The sequence below is a fragment of the Phyllobates terribilis genome, unplaced genomic scaffold, assembly GCF_046119375.1.
Source record: "Phyllobates terribilis strain yellow unplaced genomic scaffold, ASM4611937v1 Scaffold_3__8_contigs__length_932513732, whole genome shotgun sequence".
NCBI classification, from domain to species: Eukaryota; Metazoa; Chordata; class Amphibia; order Anura; family Dendrobatidae; genus Phyllobates; species Phyllobates terribilis.
In genome coordinates this window covers 618,717,399-618,730,069 of record NW_027362763.1, presented here as the reverse complement: position 1 = coordinate 618,730,069, position 12,671 = coordinate 618,717,399, and the positions used below count along the sequence as shown (strand labels likewise).

Genomic DNA, 12,671 nt, shown 5'->3' with positions numbered 1-12,671 from the left:
AATATATTTAACGGTATTGAAAACGTCCAGTTTGTCATTGAATGGAGCAAAGTTCATCCCTTTAGATAAGAGACTCTGTTCAGAGGGAGACGGATCGTACAATGACAAATTAATGACATTTATGATCGTTTCGTCTGGCTCCACAGCTGTCTATCCAATGGCGGATTTACGGCAGCAGTGTTTGCAACCTTTTCTTCTATACCGTTTTTTGCCGGTCGGAGATTTTTGAAGTAAGACAGCTGTGTGACAACAGAAGAAATTTCACTACTGTCTTCATCCACAGATACATCAGCAACTGCAGTTTCCGGAAAAGAAAAAGTAACAGATGAAGGTTTGCAATTTCTGTTCTTATTCTTGTTCTTCTTGGGGGTGTGTTTTTTTTAAATGGACTTTGGAGTGTGGGACATTTTCTCCCATTTACCCCATTCATAAACCTGGTCTTTTTAGATAGCATTAATAGCAGTCTTTTTAATAGCATAGCAGCACGTTACTGTCTAGAGTTACAAGTGCGGCCAATTACCGTGCAAAACTTGCAAAGTTTCTTTTAAGACCGATCATTTTTTTAATCATGACCACAGCAAGAAGTTTTTTATAAAAAACTTTTTGAATTGTAACAGTGATCACGTGGTTTATGTTACTGAGTGCACAATTTGCGATCTCAAATATGTCGGTTCCACTATCCGAAAACTGAAATCTAGAATAAGAGAACATCTCCATGATATTGAAGAATACACAGATAGAAACATATCACACGTTTCCAGACATTTTGTGGAAAGTCACAATCATAGTATAGTAGGTTTTCGACCATATGTCATTGAACACATACCTAGACATATTAGAGCTGGTAATCACACAGGTGCGGTACACAATAAAGAAGAGTACTGGATCTTTTCTTTGAATACTTATGTTCCATCAGGACTGAACCTCAGATGAGAAGTGATGCTGCATTACTTGTTCTTTTTCAGTGCACAATCCACTATATATATTTTTTTTTCTTTGGTCAGTTTTTCTGGTCTGATTTTTGGTCAGATTTTTTAACTTTGCATTGCCATATTTGCCTTTCTTGTAATTTGTACAATTTTTTCTTTCTTTATTAATGTTCTGTGATGTTTTGTTATGTCCTAATTTTATTTTTTCATTGTTTTTAACCATACATTCCTTGTACACATTTCTACATCACCCTTTTTTTTTTCTTCCTTCTCTACCACGTGTTTTTGTTTTCCCTTGATTATGTGGGAGTATATTTAAATCAAAGTTTGCATACCACTCTTCAGCCAGTGTTCAAGAGCCATGTACCTCGAAGCGCGTATTGTTGATCCCTTTAATACACACCAGCCCTCCATGCAGTATATAATGGGTCCTATGTAATGCTGCATACAGTATATAATAGGCCCCATATAATGCTGCATACAGTATATGGTGCCTTATGTATTGCTGCATATCTAATATATATAATCGGCTTATCCCGTCTGTCTGTCCGTCCAGGAAATCCCGCGTCTCTGATTGGTCCGGCCGCGGCCAATCAGCGACGCGGGATTTCAGAACAATATGGCGGCCGCTAGCGGCTCATCTGCCGCACGGAGGTAAGCGGTGATGCACCCGGGAGATGACCGGCTGCTCGCAGCAGAAGTACCCCGACCGGCGGCCTAGGCGGCGCCGCTCCCCGGTCCTCCCTTCACACTTGCCGTCGGGAGATCAGCGGCCCTAGCCGCTGATCTCACGACGGTAGCCGCATGGAGGTCAGCGGCGATGCAGCCGGGAGATGACCGGCGCTAGCCATTCATCTCCCGGCTGCTCGCAGCGGAAGTACCTGCACAGGCCGCATCGCTCCCCAGTCCTCACTAACACGGTTCGCTGATTGGTCGCGGCCGCGACCAATCAGCGATATTGGCGCGAAATTTAAAACACCACTTCTCTGATTGGTCGCGGCCAGCTGGTCATCTCCCGGCTGCTCGCAGCAGAAGTACACCGACCGGCAGCCTCGCTCCCCGGTCCTCCCTTTACACTTGCCGTCGGGGATACATTGGGGGGTTAATTTAAAGTAGTGCACAACCCATTTAAACACTGCTTCGCTGATTAGTCGCGCCCGGTCGGCCGCATACATATTCTAGAATACCCGATGTGTAAGAATCGGGCCACCATCTAGTAGAAAATATTGGCCCCCATATAACGCTGCATAAAAAAAATAAAATCAGGGGCTCTCCAAACGCGACATGATGCCTGCAGACTATTCCACCAAAGTCTGCATTCCACAGCGTCATTCCTTCTTTTCTTAGCCCTGCCGTGTGCCCAAACAGTAGTTTTCCCCCACAAATGGGATGTCCGCATGCTCAGGAGCAATTGCACAACAAATTGTGTGGTCCATTTTCTCCTGATACCCTTGTGGAAATAAAAAAAGTTTGGTCTAAAGTAAAAATTTTTGTGAAAAAAAGTTCAATGTCAATTTTTTCCTTCCACGTTGCTTCATATTCTGTGAAGCAAAAGAAGAGTTAATAAACTATTTGAATGTGGTTTGAGAACCTTGAGGGGTGCAGTTTTTAGAATGGTGTCACTTTTAGGTATTCAAAGATCCCTCAAAGTCACTTCAAATGTGATGTGATCCCTAAAAAAATGGTTTTGTAAATTTTGTTGGAAAAATTAGAAATTGCTGGTCAGATTTTAACCCTTCTAACTTCCTAACAAAAACAAAAATGTTTCAAAAATTGTGCTGATGTAAAGTAGACATGTGGGAAATGTTATTTATTAACTATTTTGTGGGACATATCTCTCTGATTTTAGGGCATAAAAATTAAAAGTGAAAATTGCGAAATTTTCAAAATGGTCACCAAATTACAATGTTACATTGGCAAGTCAGGTCAAAGTGTCTGCAATAAAGCTAAGGATTTGAGCACAACAGAATGTTCCGTATTTCTCAGACTATAAGACGCAGTCTTTCCTCCAAAATTTTTTGGGGGGGGGGGTGTCTTAGAATGTGCTAAATGGTGATTTCCCTGAGTAAGTATATTATATCCAGTGTATATACAGTACAGACCAAAAGTTTGGACACACCTTCTCATTTAAAGATTTTTCTGTATTTTCATGATTATGAAAATTGTACATTCACACTGAAGGCATCAAAACTATGAATTAACACATGTGAAATTATATACTTAACAAAAAAGTGTGAAACAACTGAAAATATGTCTTACATTCTAGGTTCTTCAAAGTAGCCACCTTTTGCTTTGATGACTGCTTTGCACACTCTTGGCATTCTCTTGATGAGCTTCAAGAGGTAGTCACCAGAAATGGTCTTCCAACAATCTTGAAGGAGTTCCCAGAGATGCTTAGCACTTGTTGGCCCTTTTGCCTTCACTCTGCGGTCCAGCTCACCCCAAATCATCTCGATTGGGTTCAGGTCTGGTGACTGTGGAGGCCAGGTCATCTGGCGTAGCACCCCATCACTCTCCCTCTTGGTCGAATAGCCTTTACACAGCCTGGAGGTGTGTTTGGGGTCATTGTCCTGTTGAAAAATAAATGATGGTCCAACTAAACGCAAACCGGATGGAATAGCAAGCCGCTGCAAGATGTTGTAACATAGTAACATAGTTTTTAAGGTTGAAGGAAGACTAAGTCCATCTAGTTCAACCCATAGCCTAACATGTTGATCCAGAGGAAGGCAAAAAAAAACGTGTGGCAAGCACTAAGCTCCACATTGGGGAAAAAATTCCTTCCCGACTCCATACGACAATCAGACTAGTTCCCTGGATCTGTGGTAGCCATGCTGGTTCAGTATGCCTTCAATTTTGAATAAATCTCCAACAGTGTCACCAGCAAAGCACCCCCACACCATCACACCTCCTCCTCCATGTTTCACGGTGGGAACCAGGCATGTAGAGTCCATCCGTTCACCTTTTCTGCATCACACAAAGACACGGTGGTTGAAACCAAAGATCTCAAATTTGGACTCATCAGACCAAAGCACAGATTTCCACTGGTCTAATGTCCATTCCTTGTGTTCTTTAGCCCAAACAAGTCTCTTCTGCTTGTTGCCTGTCCTTAGCAGTGGTTTCCTAGCAGCTATGTTACCATGAAGGCCTGCTGCACAAAGTCTCCTTTTAACAGTTGTTGTAGAGATGTGTCTGCTGCTAGAACTCTGTGTGGCATTGACCTGGTCTCTAATCTGAGCTGCTGTTAGCCTGCGATTTCTGAGGCTGGTGACTCGGATAAACTTATCCTCAGAAGCAGAGGTGACTCTTGGTCTTCCTTTCCTGGGGCGGTCCTCATGTGAGCCAGTTTCTTTGTAGCGCTTGATGGTTTTTGCAACTGCACTTGGGGACACTTTCCAAGTTTGCCCAATTTTTTGCACTGACTGACCTTCATTTCTTAAAGTAATGATGGCCACTCGTTTTTTTTTACTTAGCTGCTTTTTTCTTGCCATAATACAAATTCTAACAGTCTATTTATTCAGTAGGACTATCAGCTGTGTATCCACCTGACTTCTGCACACCACAACTGATGGTCCCAACCTCATTTATAAGGCAAGAAATCCCACTTATTAAACCTGACAGGGCACACCTGTGAAGTGAAAACCATTTCCGGTGACTACCTCTTGAAGCTCATCAAGAGAATGCCAAGAGTGTGTAAAGCAGTCATCAAAGCAAAAGGTGGCTACTTTGAAGAACCTAGAATATAAGACATATTTTCAGTTGTTTCACACTTTTTTGTTAAGTATATAATTCCATATGTGTTAATTCATAGTTTTGATGACTTCAGTGTGAATGTACAATTTTCATAGTCATGAAAATACAGAAAAATCTTTAAATGAGAAGGTGTGTCCAAACTTTTGGTCTGTACTGTATATTATTATTTATTCAGAGAATGTAATATATATTTATTTGTGTTGCTGCTATATTTACACTTGGATATAATATACTTACCCAGGGAAATCACCATTCATTTAATATACCCACTCCCCATACTTTTCTCTGTGAATTTTTCTGTGTAGTGTTGGACCACTCCCTGTGTACTTCCTTTTTGCAATTTTTTATCCCTGTGTATTAATAAAAATAATGTTTTATACTGAATATTTGAGTGTCTATTCACATCTTTTTGAGTAGGATTCATTTCCTCTGTACAATGAGACAGATTGACTCCACGGGCAAAACCAGGCACCAAATAATTGCTGAACTGTTGCAAGATGATGAAGAGCCAGTCCGTCACTAGAGAACTGATGAAGGGGAGGCCAGCCAAGGCGCAGGTGGCACTGCTGCAGAGGTCCCACCTGTGAATTCCAGCCATGCAGCAACTCGACGCAGACGATTGTTAGGGACGTCTGAACCTGATTCAGCAAGAGTGACAGGCCTAAGCTGAGAGAGCCGAACAACAGGCTCAAGCCAACTGAGAGGCTGCCGACTCAATCGAGTAATTGAGCAGAGAGCTGTTCACTCCAAAGATAACAGCCCTCTGGCTCCAATATCTTGACAATTGGTGGCAGCGGTGGGATTCTGGGTGATATCCCCGGTGTTATCCTTGACATGAACTATTAACATGAGTTATTTTTACCGTATTAGGGTTCTGATTTCTTCTTTTATCCAATGGTACTTTATATTATTTTATGTTAAATGTTATTTTATAACATTACAAAGTATAAATATGCATTAGTGATTAGAGTATCAATGAAAATTAATGTTACAATTGGACAAATTCCCTAGTACAGAGGCACATTTTCCAAATAATTTATCAAAATATATCTCACCCATTTATTGTTACAACGTTTTATGTGTCTGTGCATGTGTATGGTTATCAGTTGGTTTAATTTTTACATGAATAAAAATATATTATTTATTTTTATTCTGAGTTTTGCACAATTCTTGCATAAAAACCTGTGCTGAAAATGATTCTATATTTAATTCTTGTTTTTTATGTGTCGTTATAAAGATTTCAGATGCTTTGATAAAGCGCGTTCAAAGCTCCCAAGAACAGTGGGTTAAAGGAGCGCTGGAACCAAAAGTCTCTTCTGAATTTGAGCTCACATTGGACAGCGACCCTTTGCTGCAAACTATTCACCAGCTGGACTTTATTCAGATGAAATGTAAGGGTGAGCTCCTGGTTCTTCTTTGCCATGCACTTTACTGTATGTAAGTAAGATGAAAATGTGGAAACCTGTGGCTAGAGACTGTTATCATTTAATGGACTCGGGCGCATGATTCCAGAGATGTTTGGGTGAACTGAAGATATCAAATGACTGAAAAGTGAAATAGAGGCTTAGAGAACTTTACAGCAAATTTCTTATATAAAGATTTTGGGTGAACTGATAGTTTTTCCGTGTTAACTCTGAATGCAGAAAGGTTTTCTTTCTTTAATCTGAACTTTTCTCTGACAAAGCAGAACTGTCGAGATTTATCTAGTGCAGTCAGTAGTCTCAAATGTTAAAGTAAAACTCTCCGTTTGGAGGGATTTACCACTTTAATTTTTGTTTTTCTTTTACTTAAATGCATGTAAAAATTCACACATTAAGTATTTGGTAATTTTTTTACCTAAGTATATGTAAGCCAAAGCCAGGAGTGGAACAATCAGAGGAAAAGTATAATAGACACATGGCCTCCACTTCTGCATTTTTTGTCCACTTGTGATTTTGGATTACAAATACTAAAATAAAAAACTCTCAAATACTCAATGTGTGCACGTGGCCTTAGACGTTCAACTTTGAAGTGGCCTGTGGTTATAAATCAGCTTAGAATAGCTAAAAAAAAGACAGATAAAAGTTGCAATCTCTTCTGTCTCATTGTCAGAATGAGCTCAAACAGTGCAAAATGTTTAATGAAGCCCAATTTAAGAATCCCCATAGGATGACAAACCCTTTAGCTTTCATAGTCAGCAAATCCAACTTCTAGATTATGTATTTTGGCATTTTCTATTGTAATTCAAATAGTTTTTTCTGTGTGCTTTGTAGAAAGCATCTTTTGCTTCTTATACAGTTAGTTGCTGCTGATGGATTGTGATGTGGCTTTAGTATATTCTACTTATGGCATGAGCACCTACATACACACTGCAGCACAGCTTCTTATCCAAACATCCATTGGAGTATGTGGTACCTACATTTTAGTATTAATGTGTTACTGTGGAGGGAGAACTAATGAATATTCACAATGACTGACAATGATTAATAGAAACAAATAATATAAATAACATCTGTCAACAACTGACTGATGTTTTTTCAATTAAAAATATTGTTTTTGCTGACTATGTATATTGTTAACATTCAATTAGCTGAAGTTGAAGGACATGTTAAAGGGGTATTCACATCTCCAAGATCCTATCCCATAATGTAGTAGGTGTAATAATAATATTAGCAAATATAATAATATTAGCAAATACCTCCAATTAGAAATGTAGTGTAGTTCTTCAGATTCACTATATCTCTTTCCTCATGTGCAGGGAATGGCAGGACCTTAGGTATCCATGGTTACAACAGCTAGTTGCTAGTGGTCGTAACCATGGATACCTAAGGTCCTGCAATGCCTGCACATGAGAAAAGACACATAGTGAATCTGAAGTACAAGACTACATTTCTAATTGGAGGTATTTGATAATATTATTATTATACCTACTAAACAATGGGATAGGATTTTGGAGATGGGAATACCCCTTTACGTTATACAGTCACTACTTCAAAATCAGGGAATAGTCCCTACTGGTCAAATGCATTAAGGGTCTCTAGTTTAGTGTCCTCTGTCACTGCTTTGCTAGATCCACTTCTGATAGTGACAGCTCTTATTGGTTTTGTGTTAATCTAAATCTACGGAGAAGGCAATATTTTATTACGTAAGAGTATGTCTTTTTGTTGCAATATTGGTTCAAAAACAAACTCTTAAAAAGTTACCATCATTTTAATTTTTATTTCATAAACCAATGGTACACCAGAAAATAAGAATCTTTGTAATATATCTTTACCAGTGAAATCTGCTTCTTTCTCTTTCTGAACTGATTACCGGTATTCATTTTCAAAATTTTCAATTCTCAGGTAAAATCTGTGTTTGGTGAAGGCATTACTAAGATAGGAGATGACAGATATTTCTGTTAAGAGTCTCCAAATCTTTGGAGATATCCAGCGGTTTCCCTGAGAGAGTGCAGCGAGGGTCTTTATTTATATATATTTATATATATATATATTTTTTTTACTTTTTTAAAAATTATTAGTGGTTGCACATGTAAACAGGTTGAGTGCTACCAATAAAATGATATTCTATGTGAATGAAATTTTCATCTGCCGTTCATTAAACCATTTGGATCAGCTTGTGTAAAAAGGCCGTAATGTGCTAACATAGGGGGAAAAAAATAAAAAATGATAGTTTATTGTATTCACCTTAAATACATATCAATGACATAAAATCAAATATAAAACAATGCTATAAATAGATAGAAGGATACAATATTGCTGTAAGAGCCAGACAAACGATAAAAAGCCTTTATGACCCTATAAAAGTCTATGACCCTAAAAGTATATGACCCTAAAAGTCTGAAACTGCCTGACCTCGGAGGTTGGCATCCTAATATAGATCAATAATGGTGCTCCCGCTCCTTATCGGCTTTACCTAGAATGCTCTAAAACAAGCCCTCTCACCTAAGTGCAAACCATGCCTTAATGTGATATATGATATAAAATAAAAGGCTTATGATGATAAGTAACAAAGTATATGCAAACAGCAAACTAGAGAGTAAAAATCAATTCTTATGAACACATGTCTTAAGTTAATTAAAGGGGTTGTACATTACTATTTAAAATATGCCAAAGCATTTTTATGATAAAAAGCAACTTCTTTATAATTACCTCCCTCTGCCTTTTCTGCCTGTGAGCAGCGCTATCACTGGCCGCTCACAGGCATCACGTGACCCCCCGGTGACGTCCCGTCTATTGAGGCGTGACTCAGCGCTAGGGTCCCTGCGGTGGCTGATGGGTTGTGGGCGGGTTTTCCCCACCGCATCACACTCTGCATCCACCGCGCGCTTTCCCAATAAATGGGGAGAGGCAGAGCGCGCGGTGGATGCTGGGTGTGACGTGCGGGGATAACCCCACCCACAGCCTGGAATCCACCGTGGAACGCGGTAGAGAGACCCTCGGCTGCAGCCTGGACTTGTCGTGACGTCAGCGCCGGCTGCAGCCGGGGGTCACGTGATGCCTGTGAGCGGCCAGTGATAGCGCCATCTCACAGGCAGAAAAGGCAGAGGGAGGTAATTACAAAGAAGCTGCTTTTTATCATAAAAACGCTTTGGCATATTTTAAATAGTAGGGGACAACTTCTTTCATGGTTTCTTCCAAGATGGCATTTCCAGCTAAATCCACACCAGCATCCAGACCTGGAATAAGATTTCTGGTATAATGAATTAGATGAGTTGTGACATTACGGCCGTGCTACACCCACATTCCACCTCAACTCCAATCATGTTGGCGGAGCTGGGCAAAATTGGTATGAAAACGGCAAAAGTCGTAAAATTTTTGCACAACTCTGTGTTGCACAAAACTTTTGCGGCATTTCAAAGCGGTTTACACTCAAATTCTGGTGTAAAAGCTTTGATGGTTACATTAGCTGTTGGACGGCCATGAGAACTGTGGTTGGCAAACACTGCTGTTGAAAGTTTCCTGCACAAGGATTTGCCTTCCAGAATATTTTGAAGGAATCTTCACAGCATTTCTGGCCTGAAGGAACCTATCCTAAATGGCCAAGTCAGCTAGATGCTAGCCTCATTACATCACAAAATTCTATTGAAAACACACCTGCATGGCAATTAGATTTATAGGAAAGGACTGACGCAAAGTCATATTGCCCCTGGTCAGATTGAAAGTATGGATCTTAGTACTGCCAATCCTGCCAATGCTATAAGCAAGTCCCCTAGTAGTGCCTCCTATTTCATGTAGAAATGAAAAAAAATGACTCTTATTCTGCGCTCTAATTCTGAACCACTGCTGTGGCAAAAATATTAGGTTTTCAGGGAAATTTCTGTATGTGTCTATAAACTTGATTTTTTGCTGAAAATGTGAGATTATTATTAATTGCATAATCCTGTTCTTCAGCACAAAAATATCATTCAATGTTATTCTCTTTTTTTTTCCTCCACGTTAAGTATGCCCATATATTTACATGCAAGTGCTGTAGGAGAAAGGGCAGAGTTACACTAATCTGTAATCAGTTCCTGTTACAGTGCCCCCTGTACCATTATTGCAGCTGGAGAAGTGCTGCACACGGAATAATAGCGTTACCCTGGCTTGGAGAATGCCACCTTTTGCTCATAATCCTGTGGAAGGATACATACTGGAACTAGATGACGGAGATGGTGGTCCATTTAGGGTATGAAAAGAAGTATAATATTTTGTGTGCACTGTATATTTAATATTAAGTATAATATGAGATAAAAAAAGGCAACCTGACAGATGATACATGCTGCCCAATCCACAGCATGCATCAGGCCATAGTCTCAACCATGGCAAAACCTTAGGGTTGCAAGTGGTGAGAAGCTGCCAGGGAACCGCCTGTCCGACTAGTCTCCCAAGCAGCTTAGTCCCTTGCGGCTACTAAAGCATGTTTTCCTCTGAAATGCGGTAGCATTTCAAAGTCAAACAAGCCTGTTTGAGTACATACAGCCATGGCTATACCTGCTGCACGTGGATCGGGCAGCATGTATCATCTATTAGGTTCCCTTTAAAGGTTGTACAGTTTGCAATTCTATTTTTTGATTTGCACTCCTCTCCCAGTAGTTGATTTGAGGGTGTCCCTGCTGCCCTAACAAGGTCAGAGCAATAAGTACCTGCTTAAATGTTTGAACACCTATGATGTCCACACTGAACAATGAGTGGTTCTGCCATTCTTCACTGCTGAGGTAAATTAAGGAGATATAAATTACCCCATAGAGTGCAAAAAGCACTCATACAAGAAAAACTGACGTCTCAATGAGCCGTTATTCTCTTCAAAATGTTCAGTTCAGGCCTCATTCACACATCAGCATTTTGAACCAATGCTTGTATGCCAAAGTGAGGAGTGGAACTTACGAGAAAAACTATGATTGAAAGCCTGGCGGCCGTCCTGTGTTCTGGAGACGCTCCTGGTTTTGACACATAAATACTAATCAAATACTGATGCAAAAATACTGACGTATGAATGAGGCCTCAGACTTCATATTTTGAAAAGCCCCTAGTTAGTTCAGTGTGTGTCCTGTCCTGTTTCCAGTGCAGTTTGGTTGCTGTATTTTATTTCAGACACCAGATTTTAAATCATAGTGAACAATATTTAAGAAAATATTGTTCATGATACAATTGGAAGGAGCATGGTCCTTACGACATGAAGTTATCCTAGTAAATAGCTGAAAGCTAAAACCTTCAGCAATTTATTGTTATCAGTAAGGGAATTTGATGGCATCTGCACATTTCCCTGCTGCAGACAGCTGTTCCATTCTAATTATTTTGTTTTCTAGATCAAGAGCTGCTCTTTAGGCAATGGCCCCACTATCAGTTTTTGGTCAGTATTTTTTCTCAGGAGTGGGAGCCAAAAGTAGGAGTGGATGATAAATGCAGAATTGGTGACTTGTTTCTATTATACCTTTTCTCTGATTGTTCCTCACCTGGTTTTGACTCCCACTTCTGAGAAAAATACTGACTGAATACTGACCAAATATTGATAGTGGGGCTGTGTCCTTACAGTGGCTATTTGCTCTGGCTTGAAACATTTTCATTTGGCAATAAGGCTATGTGCCCACCATCAGGATATAGCAGCATTTGTAAGCACCGTATTTTCGTTGCGTCCAAAATTCTGCGTTGTAATCACACAGGTATATCCGCATGTGTTCACTGGACACATGCAGATTTATCGCATCTTATATTTTCTATTGTGAAAATTTCTACTGTGGAGACTGTCTTCTTCGCAACAGAAATCGACATGCTGCGGTTCGTAATCCCACGCTGCGAGTGAGTTTATGCAGCGACTAGAATATAGATGCACAGTGGGCATGGGATTTCTATAAATCGCATCCACTGTACTTGTACTGTACAACGCAGCGATTTGGATGCAGCAGAGGTGAGCTGCGTCCAAAACGCTGCAATTCGTGCTCGTGGGCCCATACCCTAAGGCATATTTTGAAAGGATATCCAACAGGACAACCTCTTTAAGTAATGCCTCATTCAGATGTCAATGTGGTCTTTTATCCATGTTTTTGATGGATACAACCCACATATTCATGTTTTTTCACTGACCATGTGTCCATGCAAAGCTCACAAAGATGTGTCCATTTTTTCTGGTTGAACAGATGAAAGTGCTAATACAAGTCTATGAGCCAATGAAAAACACAGACAGCACACGGGTGGCATCAGTGTACAATTCATATACCATCTGTGTGCTGTTCATATTTAGCATTGCAATGAATAGGAGAAGCTTTGCAATTTGTTGTAGACCTCGCGGGCAGGGTCCTCTCTTCTCCGGTACCAGTCTTTGACTTCTATTGTCTATGATTATTTAACTTATTTTTTATTATTTATACCCCTTTTCACATGTAAAGTGCCATGGAATAAATGGCACTATAAAAATAAATAACAATTTATTTATCCATACATGAAAAATACTGATGACACATGGACCAAACACTGATGACACACGGATCCAAAACACTGACTACACACAGATCCAAAACCCTGATGACACCGGTAC

At 39.9% G+C, this 12,671-nt stretch overlaps 1 protein-coding gene across 2 annotated transcripts in view; it reads left to right on the top strand.

Moving 5' to 3' along the window:
* Positions 1-12,671, top strand: part of TRIM67 (tripartite motif containing 67) — a 508,762-nt gene that overhangs the window by 430,357 nt on the left and 65,734 nt on the right. The window contains exons 5-6 of one of the 2 annotated variants that reach the window (XM_073671505.1): positions 5,917-6,070; positions 10,180-10,325. In XM_073671505.1, the coding sequence (XP_073527606.1) occupies positions 5,917-6,070; positions 10,180-10,325 (300 nt within the window). Of the gene's footprint in view, positions 1-5,916; positions 6,071-10,167; positions 10,326-12,671 lie in introns of both variants that reach the window. The other variant, XM_073671504.1, reaches the window with a different exon arrangement.